The 22331-nt window shown below is 40.2% G+C and overlaps 1 protein-coding gene across 7 annotated transcripts in view; it reads right to left on the bottom strand.

Annotated features, from left to right (window-relative positions):
- The window catches only part of LOC122563754 (adhesion G protein-coupled receptor B2-like), a 776300-nt gene that overhangs the window by 6111 nt on the left and 747858 nt on the right, over positions 1–22331 (bottom strand). For all 7 annotated transcript variants that reach the window (XM_043717945.1, XM_043717942.1, XM_043717944.1 and 4 more), the window contains 2 exons: positions 8978–9082; positions 4328–4381 (listed from right to left, as the gene is read on the bottom strand). In XM_043717945.1, the coding sequence (XP_043573880.1) occupies positions 4328–4381; positions 8978–9082 (159 nt within the window). The remainder of the gene's footprint in view (positions 1–4327; positions 4382–8977; positions 9083–22331) is intronic.

The following is a 22331-nucleotide window of genomic DNA, read 5'->3' as shown; positions in this document are numbered from 1 at the left end:
GCGGGATATAGATAAGCTGCAGAACTGGGCAGAAAGGTGGCAAATGGAGTTCAATGTAGCTAAGTGTGAGGTGATTCACTTTGGTAAGAGTAATAAAAAGATGGGGTACTGGGCTAACGGTCGGATACTTGGTAGTGTGGATGAGCAGAGGGATCTTGGTGTCCATGTACACAGATCACTGAAAGTAAATAGTGCGGTGAAGGCGGCATATGGTGTACTGGCTTTTATTAGTAGAGGAATTGAGTTCCAGAGTCCTGAGGTCATGTTGCAGTTGTATAAGACTCTGGTGCGGCCGCATCTGGAGTATTGTGTGCAGTTTTGGTTGCCATACTATAGGAAGGATGTGGAGGCACTGGAACGGGTGCAGAGGAGGTTTACCAGGATGTTGCCTGGTATGGTAGGAAGATCGTATGAGGAAAGGCTGAGGCACTTGGGGCTGTTTTCATTGGAGAAAAGAAGGTTTAGGGGTGACTTGATAGGGGTTTAGATAGGGTTGACCAAGATGATTAGGGGTTTAGATAGGGTTGACCATGAGAACCCTTTTCCAAGTACGGAGTCAGCTATTACGAGCGGGCATGGCTTTAAATTAAGGGGTGGTAGGTATAGGACAGATGTTAGGGGTAGATTCTTTACTCAGCGAATCGTGAGTTCATGGAATGCCCTGCCAGTAGCAGTGGTGGACTCTCCCTCTTTATGGGCATTTAAACGGGCATTGGATAGGCATATGGAGGATAGTGGGCTAGTGTAGGTTAGGTGGGCTTGGATCGGCGCAACATCGAGGGCCAAAGGGCCTGTACTGCGCTGTATTTTTTCTATGTTCTATATAAGAGAACACAAACTTGAGAGAGAATGATCATAGCTTCCGTGATGTAAGATCTAGTTGTGTACTGTATATAGTTCTATAATATATAATTAATTAGTTGTTGTTTGAACATAGCAATAACTCAGTTGTCTCTGCAGAGTTAGATTATTTAACATAGATGATGGTGGCAGCTGTGATACTGGAAATTTAACTTTAAAAGAACAGTCAGATCTGGAAAAGTGGTGCCAAAATTGCAGAAATTGGCAAGAAGAATTCCAAGACTGTTCCAAGACTGTTCCATAGAAGAATTGGAGGGAGGGAAGGTCAGAAATTTCAAAGCAAAGTCATTCAAGGTGGTAAACAGCAACATACCGGACTGTGCAGAAGATTCCAATCTAGCAATCATAAGCTTTGAACCAGAGAGTTCAACTAGTTAAAATGGTGGATCTGATAAACAACTCTTAGAAATTGTCAAAATTGATTTTAAATACACACTAGCCAGGGAATACTGGGAAAACCAGATTCCTAGCAAAGGTGTCAAATAAAAACCCTTCAGTCTGGGTTACTATTACATGAGGGAGCAAAGAAATAACAAAATCAAACCTGAAAATACCCAATATACCATGGGAAGGAAGTGGCAAGATTATTGAACTGAGTTAAAGCAAAGTAAGTTTCAATATTTTTGCACCATTTCCAAAATGGGATTTGCAAGAGCGAGACAATAGGAGTTAGTGAGAGGCTGAATGATGTGGGAAAGGTTTGATCTAGGAAGATAAAAATTAAAGTTCCATTAAACTCCCTAAACGCTTAAAATTCTATTGATCATAAAATTATACGATCCAGAGATTTAGACAGGTGGAAGGACCAAATTAACCTCAAAAATGAAGGCGTCATAGAAAAATAAATTCTCAAGGTAACAAATTGTTACTTCACTTTGAAAAACAACATTATTGTAAGGCATTGATTAAACCACAGAGGGAGGTGAAGCAGTGTTAAGCCAATAGCAAGTTTTTAAAAAATTCATTCATGGGACATGGGCATGGCTGGCTGGGCAGCATTTATTGCCTGTCCCTAGTTGCCCTTGAGAAAGGATGGTGAGCTACCTTCTTGAATTGCTGCAGTCCACCTGCTGTATATTGACCCACAAGGCCCTGAGAGAGTATTTCAGGATTTTGACCCCACAACGTGGAAGGAATGACGATTGGTTTCCAAGTCAGGATGATGAATGGTTTGGATGGGAACTTCCAGATAGTAGTGTAGCCATGTGTCTGCTGCCCTCGTCCTTCTACATGGAAGTGGTCATGGGTTTGGAAAGTTCTATCTAAAGGATTTTTGGGAACTTCCTATTCCTCTGGAAGAGCAACAAGATTCTTGGAAGGACTAAATTCAATAAGAGTCCAGAAGACAAGCAAACCAAATTTGATGAATGACTTTTTACAGGCTGGTTGAAAAATGCAAGTATAGAAACCTAAAAACAATACTAAGATAAGACCACATTATAGTGCAATCTAAAGAAGATCACATATTAGAAAAATCACAATGGCCCAGTGAGGCAGACAAAAAGGGCAGGCAATAGTGAGAGCTGGAGAAAAGTCTTGGCTCCAGAATCCTTCAGTGACCAGTTCTTTAAGCACATCATTACAAAAGGTGCTATTTGAACAGTCCCAAGCATAATCTTTTACAAACTATAATATTACAGAAACCACTGATAGAAATGAAAAATCACGATTGAAAATAAGCTATTAAAGGGACAATAAAGTTGAGAAATGAAAACAAATAATTGAGGGGGATAATAGGGAAGGAGGATGATCTGTGGACTTCATTAGACTAGAAATGAAGCGTGTGAAGTGTTTTAGAGGAACAGTTCTTCATGAAGAGTAATGTTTTACTGAAAGTGGTCTTAGGAAAACTAGGAAACTTAAAGGCCTAATCCCAGGTCACTGGTATTTTAACTGTGGCAGGAGCAGATCCATTCTATGCAGAAAGCCTAGCAAGAAAGAAGCACCAAAGATGTTATAATTGCTTGGAAAAAATGCAAGATATCATAAAACCCTGACTGCACGGTGATGCCAAAAAACAAATCATGGGCAGTATCCTACAAACATGGCAGAATATTATCACTGCAGAACAACTGTACATTTAAGCAAAATGTGCTGAAGCAAAATCCCTATTTTTACAGATTTCAAAATAAAAGTTTTCACACATATATCCATTAGAGCGGATATATATTCCAGTGAATATAGTTTCAAGTTCAAACTAGATACTGGAATGAGTGTAATGGTTTTATCCGCCAATGAACTATTAGTATTAAGACATGGTCTGATCCAGTGAAAACTCAGTGACATGATCATGGAGGGATTGAATAAAATGTCATGGGATAGTTACAAACAATCCAGTATAATGGAAAACACATGTTAGAAACATTGCATGTTGTACAGAATCAGGAATTCTCTTTTAAAGTAGAAGAACTGCATAATCCTTAATTTGACCTCAAAAATGGATGTTAATCAGCAAAGGTTGTATAAAGACATTCACCCAATATATCATTAAGGAAGAAGAAAGACATTCTGACTGCATTCTTAAAATACAGGACAACAATGTGGGTTGACACCATCAAAATTGTTGACAGGCAGGAAACTCTAAACACAGCTTCCTACCTTACCTAAAAACTTACTTTCAGAGCTAGCAGTCTAGGATTATCAAAGAGTTCAAGACTGGGAACAATTTTATTGAAAATAACCAGAGCAGGACCCTACCCCTGTTAATGCAAGGAAAGGTATAGATAGAAGGCAAAGGGATAGAAGCAATGATCAGCGCAATGACAATCAGAAATCTTATTTAGTACATACTTCAGAAGATAATAAACATAGAATCAGTAGGTATCTGTGATGTTTTCAGTCATAAATTTGGAAGAACTAGATGTTGACTTAGAAATTAACATAACTAAATATTACAAATCTCAGTGAAGCCCATACAAGTCAAGAAACAGAAGTTCATTGAGTCATTAGAAATCTTCCAATTCCATCAAGGGTGCAATCAGGGTGAGTAGTGAAACCTCCTGAAAGATTAAATCATAATTCCAGAGATGGTGGTTATTGGGTGTGGTTGTAGAAATGGGGTAGAATGTGTCTATGAATATAAAAAAAAAAGTTATGGGCAAAAACTTAGGAGAGATGTAGTTTTACAGTTTGTAAAGGTTTATGTTTGAGACTGTGTAAATAGCCCATCCCACGATGATACAAGAGAATATGATTGAGACATCAGAGTGAGAATCACAGTTATCCATATGATTCATTAATGTATAAGAACAGTTGTTGTTTGAACATATCAATAACTCAGCAGACTCTCTGAAGTTAGACCACTTAACATTAATAGTTTCTATATCCTCATGAATGTTTGCATTTTATTTCTGTTCACAGAAATGTTCTGCAAAGAGCTTGGAATACCCAAAATGATTTTTTTTTAAATCACCAGGTACTAAGTATCCCCACACTGTAGTTGGAATAGGTATAATGTTACACTTACAGCTGGTGTGCTTTTTTCAGCTCCTGCTGGGGAAATGCTACATTTCTTCTCTTGCTGCATAACAAAAAGAAAAATATTGATATCTCGAATCATATTGTAGTCTGAATGCTACAAGCCAATTGGAATTGATTATCAAACACTTACATGTTTCTTTTTTAATTTTTCCCTCTTTGTTCTCAATATGCATCTAGATATTTATAATCTATGGGATACAATAGACAATAGGTGCAGGAGTAGGCCATTCTGCCCTTCGAGCCTGCACCACCATTCAATATGATCACGGCTGATCATCCTCAATCAGTATCCTGTTCCTGCCTTATCTCCATAACCCTTGATTCCACAATCCTTAAGAACCCTATCCAACTCTTTCTTAAATGAATCCAGAGACTGGGCCTCCACTGCCTTCTGGGGCAGAGCATTCCACACACCCACCACTCTCTGGGTGAAGAAGTTTCTCCTCATCTCTGTCCTATATGGCCTACGTCTTATTTTTAAGCTGTGTCCTCTGGTTCGGGACTCACCCATCAGCGGAAACATGTTTCCTGCCTCCAGAGTGTCCAATCTTTTAGTAACCTTATACGTCTCAATCAGATCCCCTCTCACTCTTCTAAACTCAAGGGTATACAAGCCCAGTCGCTCAAATCTTTCAACATAAGATAGTTCCGCCATTCCAGGAATTGACCTTGTGAACCTATGTTGCACTCCCTCAATAGCCAGAATGTCTTTCCTCAAATTTGGAGACCAGAACTGCACACAATATTCCAGGTAAGTGGATAACCATACGTTTATCCACGTTAAACTCCATCTGCCATGCATCTGTCCACTCACCTAACCTGTCCAGGTCGCCCTATAATCTCTTAACATCCTCCTCACATTTCACCTTGCCACCCAGCTTAGTATCATCAGCAAATTTGCTAATGTTACTATTAATGCCATCTTCTATATCATTAATATATATTGTAAAAAGCTGCGGACCCAGCACTGATCCCTGCAGTACCCCATTGGTCACCGCCTGCCATTCCGAAATGGAGCCGTTTATCACTACTCTTTGTTTCCGGTCTGCCAACCAATTTTCAATCCAAGTCAGTACTTTGCCCCCAATACCGTGCGCCCTAATTTTGCTCACTAACCTCCTATGTGTGACTTTATCAAAGGCTTTCTGAAAGTCCAGGTACACTACATCCACTGGATCTCCCTTGTCTATCTTCAGAGTACATCCTCAAAAAATTCCAGAAGACTTCCCCTTCATAAATCTATGCTGACTCTAACCTATCCTGTTATTCTTATCCAGATGTGTCGTAATTTCATCCTTTATAATAGACTCCAGCATCTTTCCCACCACTGAGGTCAGACTAACTGGTCTATAATTTCCTGCTTTCTCTCTCGTGCCTTTCTTAAAAAGTGGTACAACATTAGCCACCCTCCAATCCACAGGAACTGATCCTGAATATATCGAACTCTGGAAAATAATCACCAACCAATCCACGATTTCTCGAGCCACCTCCTTCAGTACCCTGGGATGTAGACCATCAGGCCCCGGGGACTTATCAGCCTTCAGACCTAACAGTCTCTCCAACACTAATTCCTGGCAAATATAAATTCCCTTCAGTTCAGGTCCTTCAGCCACTGTTACCTCTGGGAGATTGCTTGTGTCTTCCCCAGTGAACACAGATCTGAAGTACCAATTCAATTCTTCTGCCATTTCTTTGTTCCCCATCATAGGATCTTTCTTCCTTTTTGGAATGAACTGATCCTGCATCTTCTGCATTATACCCAGAAATATCTGCCATTGTTCCTCCACTGTCATCCCTGCTAAGGTATTGCACCGTTGAACTTTGGTTAGCTCCTCCCTCATAGTTCCATAGTTCCCTTTATTCAACTGAAATATTATCACTACCGATTGTACCCTCTCCCTTTCAAACTGCAGATTGAAGCATATTGTATTATGGTCACTACCTCCTAATGGCCCCTTCACTTCGAGGTCCCTGATCAATTCTGGTTCGTTGCACAATACCAGATCCAGAATTGTCTCTCCCTGGTAGGCTCCAGCACCAGCTGTTCTAAGAATCCATCTTGGAGGCACTCTACAAAGTCTCTTTCTTGAGGTCCAATACCTCCTGATTTTCCCAGTCTACCTGCATGTTGAAATCCCCCATAACAACTGTAGTAACATCTTTGCGACAGGCCAATTTCAGCTCCTTATTCAACTTACATCCGACATCCTGTTTGGGGGCCTGTAGATAACTCCTAAGAGGGTCTTTCTACTCTTAGAATTTCTCAGCTCTATCCATACTGACTCTATATCCCCTGATTCTAGGTTCCCCCGCGCAAGGGACTGAATATCATCCCTTACCAACAGGATGATGGATATCCAAGTGCAATGGATATCACACCCAACATCTGCACATGTGGTCTGCAGCAGTGGTTGCAAAATGATGAATGAGAGGACAAAGCTTGTAGTATCTTAGAGTCATCAAGATGTACAGCACAGAAAAAGACCCTTTGGTCCAACTCATTCATGCTGACCAGATATCCTAAATTAATTTAATTTGCCTGCAATTGGCCTATATCCCTCTAAACCCTTCCTATTTGTATACCCATCCAGATGCCTTTTAAATGCTGTAATTGTACCAGCCTCCACTACTTCCTCTGGCATCTCATTCCATTCACGCACAACCCTCTGCGTAAAAATGTTGCCCCTTCAGCACCTTTTAAATGTTTCCCCTCTCACGCTAAAAGTATGTCCTGTGTTTCTGGACTCCCTCACCCCAGTGAAAAAGACCTTGTCTATTTATCCTATCCATGCCCCTCATGATTTTATAAACTCCATATGTTCATCCCTCAGCCTCCCATGCTTCAGGGAAAACAGCCCCAGCCTATTAAGCCTCTCCCTCTCGCTCAAACTCTCCAACTTTGGCAACATCCTTGTAAATCCTTTCTGAACTCTTTCAAATTTCACAACATCCACTATGGCAGGGAGACCAGAATTGCACACAGTATTCCAAAAGTGGCCTACCAATGTCCTGTACAGTGACAACATGATTTCTACAAAGGACAACAGTGATCCACACCAGATTTCTTCAGAAACATAACAAATTTATTGCAACACGCTGAACTAGAACAAGAACTGTAAAAAGGATTTCTAATTTATACAACTTAAATTTCGATACTCCTAAATCTAATTAATTAGAAAGAGCAATAGATCCTTGGCTTTTGTACTGGTTTTGGAATATAAACAGTAGATGCAGCAAAACCTCTTCTCTTGGAAGAGTATCAACATGATGGGACAACATCTGGAAAATTGAGACTGTCAACATTTTTAGAGAAATCATAATGCACTTTTGCATAAAGAAGGAATTTAGAACTTTTCCTGCAAAGAGGCCGTAGGAAGTGCATTGATCACAGGGCATGATAGAAAATAACTTTCCTTTGTGAACTAATTTTAACTTAATATAATCCCATTTTAGCAGAAAGAAAATCAGAAATGTGAGAATGAGAGCACATCCATTAGCCAGCTAACATGAATGTATGAGAATGAACTGGGGATTATCCAAAGTTAAATATAATTTCAAAGCATTACAAATACTCTTACTACTCCATTTTGAAATTGGACTATATTAAAGTTAAGATTAATTCACAAAGGGTGAAATTCAGAGAATAGAATTGCTGGAAAATATACAAGAACTAACTTCACTTTTTGAACAGTGAAAGGCATTTGGAGCATTTGGGGATCATCCAAACTCATGGAGGAGGTTTTCCCTTTTGTGCTGGAGTTCCAGCAGGCTGGACCACTCTATTTATCCTACTGCTCAATGGTTATGCTTCATTATATATGCATAATGGGCTCCTGCCAGTAAAACAGAACTTAGCAATGCAGACTCAGAATGATTATGCACTGGTGATTGGCTAGTTTTACTTTCTCTGAATCTTTTTTTTCTGTGCCTTATGTGTATTGTTTATTTTTAAATGCTGGTTCACTACATGTGATATTGTTCACAGGGAAAGACAAAGAGCCTTTTTTCCGGTGAAGCAAACATTAGACCTGGGCATACAGATGTAACTTACTCCCAATTCTAAATGCCATAAATTTGTCCTTGTCTTCATATAATGCTTGATTTTACATTGTTATTTACATTAAACAGCGAAACCTATATCAATTTGGGAAATGGATAGCCGCAAATGGTCGAAGCAGATAATTTTCTCTGCAATATAAATTGCACTTCAAGGAGACATAAAACTGATTCCAGTTACCACTTGTGAGATGGTTTAATTAAATTGTGACAGATTTTTATAGATCACAGCTATTATAAATGTAGAGAAAAGACATTTGAAATGGAAAAGGTATGAACAGATTTAAGATCTTTAATATATTGTAGATTTTCACCCTTGCTTTAAAAGAGCACAGAAATTAATTTGTATGAGCAACTGAAGCACTTGAAGAACAGAACTTACTGTAATGTTTAGCCTTACTAAGACTGAAAAGGTTTTGTCATAATTAGCAGTCCAGATAGAAATCACAATGATCACAGTTCACAACCAGAAAATACCATTTTCTAAAACATTGCTAAGTAAAACTTAAAAGTAAAGAACAAGAGTACATTGATTTCTAAGGCACATTAATTTTCGTCAGAAAAAACAATTAAACTTCACCTTAAATCCTGAGGGTTCGGAATCTCGGAACCTGTCTAAGGTGTGGAATTTCTGGTTTAGTTCATGATAGAGTTCTGAATGACGTTTTCTTGTGTGCATGACTTTCTGTAATCAGAATGTTAGAGAGGAATCAAAATGATAGCTGTAAATCAATGAAACATGGACAGGAACTAAGTTCTTATCTTTGAGTACAGTTTGATTATGATGGATAAATGGCAGTATGAGATCATTTTATCTGAACTCACTGCACAGAGAACTCATAGAATTAGTTGGAATGCTGTTTCATAAAACTTCCAATAGTACTCTCTAATAGCACCAGAGAGAGTAAACCAAGTATGGTACAAAATGAGCACTGCACTCAATCTTACTGGTTTCAAAGAGCAGGTTGTGTTAAAATTGCAGGCCATAAGTCTGGAGTGAGATCTGATTGTACAGGGCTGAGTGAGTTACGCAAAATGTACTTATCTCTCAGCCATCTCTCATTATTGGATATTACTGCTGTGAAGATATTGTTTGTATCCGATATGTAAGGACAATGCTTTAACAAAGCAGTTACAATTTTGTTACAGATATTGCATAGAGTAATACAAATCCATCACATCATTGAACATTTCAATGATTCAGAAATCCACTGATTCTTCAGCAAATGCATGATCTGAAGTGGAGCATTTTTCTATTGCTTTGCTTAGGCAGGCATTCCATTTGCACCTTCAGAACAATGAAATGGGTATTAATCGGAGACCCTTCGTAGACTTTTCTTAAGTCCTTGAATTTAATTCATATCTATGGCTACCCATGATATTTCACACAGTGCTGCCAGTTGCAATGCTGCAGCTTTACCATCAGACTGGTTTCACAATGCAGTTGTGCCTCAAGATGTCAAGATGACAAAAATGCACTCCTGTACAAAACTGGAAATTTGACGCAGCCATATTCCAGAACCTTAACATTTTGTTTCTCAATTATTATTTAAAGAAAATTCAAGGTCTCATTTCACATAATCATGATAGGGCTTGACTTAGCTTTCAGCTGAAATAAAACAAATACTGATTCTTGCTGGCCCACTCAGATATACCTCATTTTGTAACCTCTTCCTTTCCAGTCAAGGCATTGCTTTTTTCCAAAACATACACGTCTCTAACTCAAGGAATGGGGAATAGACACAACAAATAAACTGCAAGTCAAAAAAGCAGAAATGCTGGGGAAACTCAGCAAGTTTGATACACCAATGATCCTTCTTTAGAACTTCAGACTCAAAATATTAACTCTGCTTTTTTAACAAATGCTGACAAACTTAATGAGTTCCTCCAGTAATTTCTGTTTTTATTTGTTTCAGATTGCCAACATCCACCATTCTTTATTTTATTAAACTTTGGGAAATGAGTCAAGCTGACAGCAGCCTGGGAAGGTATGGTAATAAAAACTTACCAGATGGATTTGGGGCCTGCACTTTGGGAGAGGAGCCAAACAGAGAACAGCCTGGGAAAGTAAGGTAATGCAAACTTACCATGTAGATTTGGGGCCTGCACTGTGTAACCAGAGCTGAGTAGGAGCAAGCAGAGAGCAGCCTGGAAAGGTAGGGGATTCTGATTCTGGGTGGGAACTGAGAGGTGATGTCACAGGAGGGCAGTGATTTGACTGGCTAAATTAGAATCTGTGTTAAATTGAATCGTGTTAAATTATTGGATACAACTTATTTATTGGTTATATCTTCCATAAACAGAGATACAAAATCAGTTAAAATGAAATAAAAAAATTAAAAAATAATTAAAGAAAATAAGGATGGAGGGTCAGGTGATGTGTTGTTTCTGCATGATGTGGAAGCTGATGGACCCATTGTGGTTTCCAGTGACTATGTCTGTAGTAAATGTTGGTTGCTGGAAGAACTCCAGCTCAGAGTCGAGAAGCTGGAGTCTGAGCTTCAAACATTGTAACATATCACAGAAGGAAAGAGTTATCTGAACGCTGTGCTTCAGGAGACAGTCACACCCCTTAGACTAACTAACTCTAATTCGGCCAGTCGTCAGGGACAGCAGGGTGCGGCTGTGAGTAAGACAGGTAAAGGGATCCAGGAGTTAGAGTTGCAGGAGCCTCAGCCACTGTCCTTGTTCAACAGGTTCAAGAGTTTTGCTCCCTTTGTGGACGGGAGTGGGGACTTCGGAGAGGATGAGCCGAGTGATCACAGCACAGTGGTGCAGGGAGCCATTCAAGTGGGGGGAGAGAAGAGAAATGTTGTTGTAATTGGGGTCAGTATAGTTAGAGGTATAGACACTGCTCTCTGTGACCAGGATTGAGAGTCCCGAAGGTTGTTTTGCCTACCTGGTACTTGGTTTAGGATATCTCATCTGGGCTGCAGAGGAACTTGGAGTGGGAGGGTAAAGATCCATTGGTTGTGGTCCACGTAGGTACCAACGACATAGGTAAAACTAGGGCAGAGGTTCTGCTGAGGGAATATGAACAGCTAGGAGCTAAATTAAAAAGCTGAATGAAAAAGGTAATAATCTCTGGTTGACTACCTGAGCCACTAGCTAATTGGCACAAGGTCAATAAGATTAAGCAGATAAATGCGTGGCTCAAAGATTGGTGTGGGAGAAATGGGTTGAATTTATGGGACATTGGCACCAGTACTGGGCAAGAAGGGACCTGTTCCGATGGGACAGTCTTCGTTTGAACTGTGTTGGGACCAGAGTACAAACGAATCGCAGGCTTTTTGTTATGTTTAAAGCGTGTGGACAAGAAAACTGAAACTAGAAAACCCGAATTTAAAAAGGAGGTAAGAACTCAGGAGAGGTTATTAAAACTCCAGCACAGACACGAATAGTACAGTATGTTTGGAAAGGCTTAGCAATAAAATGTCAAGCATACTGGACAAACGGATGACAATGAGAAGAGGGACAGTTAATACAGGACCGAAGGTATTACATCTGAATGCACACGGTATAAGGAATAAATTAAATATTTGTGACATAGATCGAAATTGGCAAATATGACGTAGTGGGCATTACAGAGATGTGACTACAAGGGGATCAGGACTGGGAGCTGAAAATTCAAGGATATACAGTCTATCAAAAAGATAGGCAGGTGGGCAGAGGGGTGGGGTTGCTTTATAAGTAAGAAATGAAATTAAATCAATAGTAAGAAATAGTAGGGTTGGATGTGGCAGAATCTGTTCGGGTAAATTGAGGAACTGAAAAGGTGAAAAAAACCATAGCTGGAGTTATTTATAGGCCTCCAAATAGTAGTCAGGAGCTGGGGCACAAGATACACCAGGAGTTAGAAAAGATGTGTAGGAAAGGCCAAGTTATGGTGATCATTGGGGGATTTCTATATGCAGTTGGACTCGGAATTTCAGGTTGGTAGGGAATTGCAAGAAAAGGATGGCTTTTTGGAGCAGCTTGTGGTGAAGCCTGCTAGTGACCAGGCAATACTGAATTTAGTGATGTACAATGAGGCAAAACTTGATAAGGGAGCTTAAGGTGAAATAATCCTTAGGAGAAGGTGCTAGAAAAACTGAATGGCCTAAAGGTGGATAAATAACTAAGGGAGATAGCTGAAGAGATAGTGGAGGGATTAGTGGTGATCTTTCAGGAATCAATAGAAACAAGGAGAGTCCCAGAGCACTGGAAAATCACTAATGTGACACCTTTTTTTAAAAAGGGAGTAAGGCAAGAGATGGAAAATTAAGTCCAATTAACCTAACCTCGGTTGTGGGTAAGATCCTGGAATCCATGGTGAAAGATGAGATTTCTCAATATTTGGAAGAGTATGGTAAAATAGGGCAAAGTCAGCATGGTTTCATCAAGGGGAGGTCATGCCTGACAGATCTCCTGAAATTTTTTGAAGAAATCAATGAGCAGGTTAGACCAAGGTGAGCCAATGGATGTTCTATACCTAGACTTCAAGAAGGCCTTTGAAAAGGTGCTGCACATGACGCTACTGAGTAAGATAAGGGCCCATGGTGTCAGAAGCAAGGTGCTAGCATGGATAGAGGCTTTGCTGTCTGCTCTCTGGCAGGAAGCAGAGAGTGGGGATAAAGGGGTCCGTCTTAGGATGGCAGTTGGTGTTCTGCAAGGCTCAGTGTTGGGACCATAAATTTTCACTCAATACATTAATAATCTAGATGAAGGAACTGGGGGTTTTCTGGCTATGTTTGCAGATGATCCAAAGATAGGTAGAGGGACAGCAATGAAGAGGCAAGGAGGCTGCAGAAGGATTTGGACACATTAGGAGAGTAGGCAAAGAAGTGGTAGATGGGAAAATGTAAAGCCATGCGCTTTGGGAGGAAGAAGAGAGGCATGGACGATTTTCTAAATGGGGAGAAAATTCAGAAGTCTGAAGTGCAAAGAGACTAGGGAGTTCGATCCAGGATTCTCTGAAGGTAAACCTGCAGGTTGAGTCTGTAGTTAGGAAAGCAAATGCAATGATGGCGTTTATCTTGAGAGGACTTGAACATAAAAGTCAGGATATACATATGAGGCTTTATCAGGCTCTGGTCAGGCCACATTTGAAATATTGTACGTAGGTTGGACCCCATATCTCTGGAGCGCGTTCAGAGGAGGTTCACGAGAATGGTCCCAGGAATGAAAATCTTAACATATGAGGAACGTTTGAGTTCTCTGGATCTATACTTGATGGAGTTTAGAAGGATGAGGGGAGGAGGGATGTAATTGAAACACATAATACTAAATGGCCTGGACAGTGTGGATGTTGGGAAGACGTTTCCATTGGTAGGAGAGACTAGGACCCAAGTGTCTTAGAGTAAAGGGAAGACCTTTTAGAATGGAGATAAGGAGAAACTTCTTCAGCCAGAGAGTAGTGAATCTATGGAATTCATTGCCACAGAACACTGTGGAGGCCAGGTCATTGAGTGTATTTAAGACTGAGATAGATAGGTTCTTGATTGTCAAAGGGATTAAGGGTTATAGGGAGAAAACAGGAGAATGGGGATGAGAAAAGTATCAGCCATGATTGAATGGCAGAGCAGACTCGATGGGCAGAATAGCCTAATTTCTGCTACTATGTCTTATGGCCTTCTGGTCTAAACTGTAAGTATTTGGTGAAGATTTCTTTTACTTTTTTCTATGCTCTCTCCAGTTGATATGCCAAGGCAATGAACGCTGTTGGGAAGAAGAACATTGGAAATGATTTGAAAAGCTTTTGCAAAGATTAATGTCATCAGAGATATGACTTGGAATTACTTATAATATTAGCAGCAGTCACAGCTTTTACAGAATTGGGAGATATTGTTTCAATTATAACGCGATAGAAATTCAGACCAATCTATTACTCATGATGGTCATTAACACATAGCAGTGAGACACATAGTAACTGAAAAGAAAGCATTAGCTGCTGCATGCGCATTGTAAGAAATTCGCTGACCAGTGTATTGATTGTAACTAGGTAGACCTCATAGAATATGAGTTTGATGACTGGGACTGTTAACCTGGTCTTATCAGGTAGCCCTGGCGGAAAGATAAGAACAGGAGTGTCATGAATCCCATTCATTTTGCAAGCTGGCTCTGAGGGAGTTGGATAAGTGTCAAGGATTCTCCATGTGTAAATAAAGGGTGACTTGGTGATGGGATACCGCCCTCTGTGGAGTTATTTCAGTGGTGATGAAAGAAAAGCATGCTCCTGGAGTAAATCGTTCGTGGAAAGTATGTGTAGATTTTTCCAGGCAGATGACATTGGGCCAGATGACATTGGGCCAGATGAAAAGCAACAAGTACCTCTTCTGACAGCATGTGGACCCGCAGCTCTTTTGGAGCCTAGCTTTCCCTGAGGCACCAGCTACTAAAACCTTTCAAGAGTTAACGGATTTAGTTAAGGAATATCACAATCTCAAACCTCCTCTAATTCTGAGAGACCATCACTTTTACTTGGCAATTCAAGAACCAGGGGAATCTGTACTGGGATTTTTGACTAGGTTAAGATGACTGACAGAGGCATGTGACTTTGGTTAATGAGATGCTGACAGTCCATTTGGTATGTAGGATTAATGATGTAACCATGCAAAAGCCTCTTCCAGCTGGAGCCCAACTGGATTTCAAACAGGCACTACAACTGGCTTTATCATTGGTAATTGCGACAAATAGAGCATATGAATTGCAGGGTACTCCGATGGAAGTGGACACCCTCACCAGTCCGACTGAGCTTGGGGAATACCACTTGAGTGAAGGTAATTGCATAGCCCACCTCAGGACATATCCCGATTAGACGGACTCTAGGTCAGACAAAGCAAAACCACAAAACAAAACCAAGCAACAGCCAAACAGTTAAAATTTTCTTCAGGATCTGTACTAGCAAGCCATTGTAGTCATTGTCAATATGCAGACTCTAGACAGCAAAAGAGTCCCATTCGATCAAAACTGAGTAAGATAGGCTGGTATCCAGGAGAGTGCATAACCTGGAAAGTCCACCTACATCTGGTTTGGAATGTTAAATTGCTTAGCAACATCCAAATCAGTACAAATCAAAATAAATGTCTGGTTAAATGATCACCCAGCTCTAATGGAGGTCAATGCTGGCATGGCTGTTTCAGTGATCACAGAACCACTTTTTAACAAAATTCACTCTGGACTCCAGCCCTCAAGTTTGTGCAAGACCTCAGCTAGACTGAGAACTATGAGGAAACCTTTACAGATTAAGGATATAACTTCGGTTCTGGTCTCTTATGAGAAGCAGCTGGTCCAGTTACCACTTATTGTAGTAAAAAGCTCAGGTCCAGGTGTGATGGGGTGCAACTGAATGAGAAAGATCCACCTGGATTGTCTCAACATTTTTCATCCAAGTGAAGGCCTGAGTGAAGTTCTAATTAAATATCCGGAAGTCTTCCAGGAAGGTCTAAGGGCTATCAAAGGAGCCAAGGTCACATTGCATTATTGACTAGAAAGCAATTCCATGATTCTGCGAGGCCCACCTATTATCATTTGCCTTACAGGAAAAAAGCAGAGGCAGAAATCAGAAGGCTGGAAAGTGAAGGAATCAGCACACCAGTCCAGTTTGCAGAATGGGCAGCACTGGTCATATTGATTGTGAAGCCTAACGTGTCAGTTTGCCTTTGTGGGATTTTAAACAAATGGTAAGCCGCTTTTGGAGCTGGATAAATACCCAAATCCTTGCATAGAGGCTTTATATGCGAAGCTGGCTGGGGGGGGGGTCTGTCCTTCATGAAGCCATGTGCACTTGTAATTGCGGTTACATGAAGATTCCCAGAAGTATGCTCCAATTAATACCCACAAGAGTTTGTGCAAATATACAAGACTGCCATTTGGGGTATCATCAGACTGTGCAATTTTTCAGTGGACGATGGAGAACATTTTACAAGGTCTACACCTGGTTGCCATTTATCTAGATGACATGCTAATAACAGGGAAGACCAATAAGGAGCACAGAGAGAATTTGGACATGGTCCTTAGATGTTTCTCCCAGGCGGGCATACACCTATGAAAGGGTAAAATGTGTGTTTCAGGTACCCCAAGTGACTTACTTGGGCTACAGAGTTGACAAGACTGGGTTACACCCATTGGAAGATAAAGATAGGGTGATTAAAGGCCCACTGGCTCCCAAGACAGTACCGGAGCTTAGGTCTTTCCTTGGGCTGGTGAATTGTTACAGAAAGTTCTTACATAACCTGGCCTCCATTCTGGCATCTTTACATCAACTCTTTAAAAAAAAGGGTCAGCCTTGGAAAACATAGCTTTCAGGGAAATGAAGAAACCGCTATCATCCTTTAAGATGTTGGCATACTTTGATCCAAGCGAGATCTAGTATTGACATGCGATACCTTCCTAAATGGCATCGAGGTAGTGTTAGCTCATAGGTGGCCTAATGGAGAGGAATGCCCAATATCATATGCATCCAGGAATTTGACTAAAGCACACTGTAGATATGCCCAGCTAGAGAAGGATGGCTTTGCTGTCATACTTGGAGTCAGGAAGTTCCATCAATATCTTTATGGACATAAATTGTAATAATAACGAACCACAATCCCCTGCTAGATCGGCTTAGAGGACAAGGCAGGGCCGCCCATAGCTTCTGGATGCACTTTCAGTCACAGCTGACAATATCAGACTTTGGACATAGAAAGATCCAGTCCTGGCACAACTGAAACAGCTGGTGGTGATGTGGGAAATCAAAAAGCCACTACAACCAGAACTGAAACCTGTTTGGATGTCGAGATTCAGTAGAGGACAGCATATTATTACGATGATTGTCCTGAGTAAAGGTCACTGCCAGATACTGGCTGAACTCACCAGGGTCATCTAGTATTTCCAAAATGAAGATATTGCTTATAAGCTATGTCTGGTGGCCAGGACTGGACAAAGCTGTGTTGGTGCAGCAATGCCCAGAGTGCCAATAAGTACAAATATTACTGCCAGTAGCCCCCCACATTCATGGGAATGGCTGGGTAAACCCTGTACTCAGTCACATGCCGACTATGGAGGTCCTTTTGTGGAGTCAATGTTCTCAGTCAAAGTGGCTGGACATGCATAGAGTTCATTCATCAAACACGGGAGTGACGATAGAAAAAACTACACATATCTTTTGCAGTACATGGATTCCTGGAAGATAATGGGCCATAGTTTACCAGCAGGAAATTTCCTAAAGTTGAACGGTATTTGTCATAAAAGGACAGCTCCATACCATCTCCGTGGAGCGTTGAAGATACCTGAGAATCTGAGATGGACATGGCTGATGTCACCACTTCGATGCCTTTGCCACCTGAAGAACAGAATGAATTTCTTGCAAGACACTCCGGGTGTAAGAGGTGAACTACCTCAGAAGCTGGCTCTGAGGGAGCTAGATCAGTTTCAAGGACTCTGCAGGTGGTAAATAAAGAGTGACTTGGTGATGGGATACCCACATCTGTGGATTTATTTCAACTAGATATTAGGGACAAACCATAAGCCTTTAGTCAAACTGCTGAATCTAAATGATCTTACAATGATGCCAATAAGAGTTCAAAGATTTCAGTTAGGATTGATGTGGTTTGATTTAATATGGTATATGTTTAAGGGAATCAAGGAAATGCAGCAGAACATTACATAGCTTGGAATGGGGAATTCAGAAAAATGCAAGAGAATCTGTGAAATAAGTAAAGGAATTTGCTGTACTTACAGTCCATCCATTACAGGCAACAGCACAAAGATTGAATGAAATCAAGAGACTGTCAAGAATGTAAACAGATCAGGAAATTTTAAAGGATGGCTAACATAAAGACCACAAAATCCATTCTTAAAACCAAATTTCAACTCATCTCATAGTGATCAAGGATTTACCAGTGTAAGATACAACCGTACATGAAGGTCTTTTAGGTATAATACTGCAGTGCTTGAGCACCAAATTCAATGTGGTGACCAGATCTCTCAAAACATTGCAAGAAGTGAAATCCCGATGCATCACATGATACGGGAATCAAAAGAAGCACGAATGTAAATTATTTTTTTCCAAGGGCATGGAAATACCTTGGAATGGATTTAGTTAAGAATAAAGGAAAAATGTCCGTAATGGTAGAAGATTATTAGTCAAGGTAGATTGAAGAGAAATAATTACGCTGTTCCATATCAGAAGAACATTGTTTTAGTCTATAAAATTCCTGATATTGTAATATCAGACTAATTCATAATTTGTGGACAATAGGGTATCAAGAGTTTACAGAATCAGTTGGATTTATTCATACAAGCTCAGTGAAGTTTCTTTAGTTTAAGTGGTAGAACTATAAAAGTATTACTGAATTTACTGAAAATGAAGAACTTCAACTTGTGCTCTTGAGCTACAGATCTTTACCCTTGCAGCTTGGACTGGCTCTATATGAGTTACCCATGGGAAGACATGGGCTTTCAGAAAATACGATGTCACCACTTCGATGCCTTTGCCACACTCCGGGTGTAAGAGGTGAACTACTGTGCATTACACCGTCGTATCAGAGGCAGGGTTAGAAGCACCTGACCTGGTGCTAAACTGCCCCAGCCGGAGCTACAAGGCCTTTGTCCTTGGACTCCGAGGGGGAGGGATGCAGTGGTTGTAACAAGGTCAGCCAGGTGGACCTCACAGAATATGAGTTCCCTGATTAGTACTGTTAATCTGGTAAACCAGGGAGCTCTGGCTAACAGACAACAACAGGAGTGTCAGACATTTTGTTCACTCTGAGAGCTTTAGACTAAATTTCATAAAGGATTAACTGTTATAGTCTGTGATATCACACAAGGAAGTGTCATACGTATAAATGGGCAATCTAAGAATATTCTCATAAATATAAATATGTACTAACTTAACAATAATTTGCATTACTATTGGTCACTCTGCTTCCTTAAGGCAGAAATTTAACTGTTGACATTGCCTTTAATAGTGATAAATGACACATCAATGTTCTTTTTAGCAGCTCAGCACAAATCATTTTTCATATCTAGTTCAATGATTACCTGCATATTTTAAAAAAACTTGCTATCAGACTTTCCCCTGAAAGTTCAACCAAAGGCTATAAAAGACCATGCAAAGAACCAAGTTATTGAATATATGTCCTGATACATGAGGTGTGGGGTCGGGTAGAACATGAATCAGATATTATAAAATATACTGTAGAAACCTATTGTACATGGCTTGAACTGTGAGTATAGAACTAGAGACTTCAGCTATGAAAGAAAACCACAAATGAGGAGATACATTTTGTTCTACCACAGAGAGCAATCAACATACAACACACATTTCCAATAAAAGCAAATTCAAACAGCTGCTTACAAATGCTTGTCATGTATCATCTAAGAGCCCGGAGGAGTGAAATTGAAGACTTTATGGAGATAAATACACATACCAATAACTAAATTCTTCAAGGGAGGTAATAGGTCTTGTGCCTCTGGAACTATCATTTGTGAAGAGTAACTAGCTGAAGTTAAATGGACAAATGGTGAAATACCTTTGAGGGGTTGGGGAAAATTTTGTCAAACTTGACTTTAAGCATTTTAGTTGGATGGCATTGGGTAGATTGACTTGTTGTCTGTGTAAAGATAGGGTCTTAATGACTTGAATATAACCTTTTCTTCCTTGTTTTAAATCCTGACACTTCATGTCATGAAGAGGGCCGGGACATTATTATGTGGTGTTAGGGTCTTTTATTTTGTTCAATTCACTAGACAGTATTAGTAAAGATAAAATGGCATCTCAGGACTAGAGTTCAACAAGCCTGGATTGCAGTTATTATTCTGGTATTGCTTTCAAGCTAATAAAATATTTAGAAATAAACTGCGCAAAAGCACGTAGTATTCATCTATATTTTAAACTGTGATCCAGAATACCATGTAATAAAAATAAAATGCATATTAATTCAGCAATTTTAGTTCAATCATCTAAAAATAGCCTTTATTGAATCTATCAAGTTACCAAATGTGTTGAATATATTAATCGTCATTCCCCATATTTGTCCCTTTCTACGAGGCTTTTTGTGCTGAATCTTTAGTGCACAAATCTTTATTATGGTAACTGGGGTGGCACAATGACTCAGTGGTCAGCACTGCTGCCACACAGTGCCAAGGACCTCGGTTCAATTCCCATCTTGGGTGACTGTCTGTGTGGAGTTTGCACATTCTCCCTTTTTCGCACGGGTTTCCTTTGGGTGCTCCAGTTTCCTCCCACAATCCAAAAGATGTGCAGGTTAGGTGAATTGGCCATGCTAAATTGCCTATAGTGTTAGGTGCATTAGTCTGGGGTAAATATAGGGTTGGGGAATGAGTCTCACTGGGTTGGCCTTCATAGGGTCAGTGTGAACTTGTTGGGCCGAAAGGCCTGTTTCCATACTGTAGGGAATCTAATCTACATTACTGAATGTACACTGAGAAGCACTAATAGGACCTGGGGTGGAATTGAACAATATTTAGATGTTTTTTATGAAAAAAACGTTTTCACTTGAAAGCTTGGAAAGAATATGTTTTTTTCATGGAGTACTTTATTACCTTCTGAAAAATTAGTCAGTTTTGAGAAGATTTGTAGCTCAGGTTGAGGTTCTGGATGTTGGTTTGCTCGCTGAGCTGGAAGGTTTGTTTTCTAATGTTTCGTCACCATACGAGGTAACATCTTCAGTGAGCCTCCAAATGAAGCTCCGAAATGTCTGAAAATGAACCTTCCAGCTCAGTGAGCAAACCTACATCCTTCTCTAAAATGTTTCAAATGCCTTGCAGGTAATGTATTCTTCTGAATGCTGACACTTATATAGCATTCATAGTGTACATAGTAATATCCACAAATTGGATAAATTTCATGCTACTCTGTTCTTGGGATTATGAAAGAACGGCAGTCCAAGACATTGGATTGCACACTGTTCTGTAAGTAGTGTCATAGCATTCTTAACATTCAACCACCAGAATAGCGAGAAGGCATTTACTTTACCAAGCATTGAAAAGGACGACACCTGTGAAAGTGCAGCAGCTCCTTCATACTGCAATAGAGTGTAAATGTTCAAGTGCTGGAATATATAGCCTTTTTTACAGACTATTTTACAAACAATTCAGTACTTTTTAGGTGGATACATGCCAGACACTTTGAATACAGTAAACTCTAACAAATGGCATTGCCTTAAAGACCACATAATCTGCTTTCTGATGCCAATTCAAGAAAGCAGCAGAGGAATCTGAGACACCACCCACCTGGTGTTGCTTCAGAGTTTGGTCTACAAATTATTGATGTAGCTGTCACTTCCACAGTGGAAAGGATGGTCTCAAATTTATGCTCAAGTTACTGTGTGCTACGTTGGAACTGGATTTCTCCACGCTGTCTTCAACAGTGGCAAGAGGTTCTATAGCAGCTATGCATAAAACACTAAGCATTTTGGTGCATATATTCATCAGTCTTCTCCAGGATGCTCCCCCCCCGCCCCCATGGAAATCCTCATCTAGATCTTCTACAGTAGAACTCGATTATGATCTTGTCCTCTGGTGATCTGCAACATGATTCACCCCCCTCCCTATGGGGCTGGCTGCTACCCACTTACTCCCAGAAACTCACCATATGCAAATGCAAATTCTACACTAGCCTGTAAACTGTACAAAGTTTTCAATACAATCGTTAGCATTTTGGCAATGGTTGTGAGTGTCAGAAACAGTTTTTTATCATAAAGGGGGTGGCTTTTCTTTCTTCTCTTCTTCCTGGGATACTGTGTCTACCCTGGTGAAATTATTTAAGAATTTAAAATGTAAAAGCCGAAAGGGAAGTTGGAAGGAAACGGGTAGTTGCACAAATACAAAGTCTGCGCCTCCACATCATGTCAGAGCTCAGGATGAGTGTATTGACAGAGTTGGGAAGGTGCTGTCACAAATAATTATATTTACTCCTCTCGGTAATGCTGAATGCCACCAGTTTTGTT

This window comes from Chiloscyllium plagiosum, chromosome 27 (genome assembly GCF_004010195.1).
Source record: "Chiloscyllium plagiosum isolate BGI_BamShark_2017 chromosome 27, ASM401019v2, whole genome shotgun sequence".
NCBI lineage: Eukaryota > Metazoa > Chordata > Chondrichthyes > Orectolobiformes > Hemiscylliidae > Chiloscyllium > Chiloscyllium plagiosum.
The sequence above is the reverse complement of the archived record's forward strand: the minus strand, read 5'-3'. Positions and strand labels throughout refer to the sequence as shown.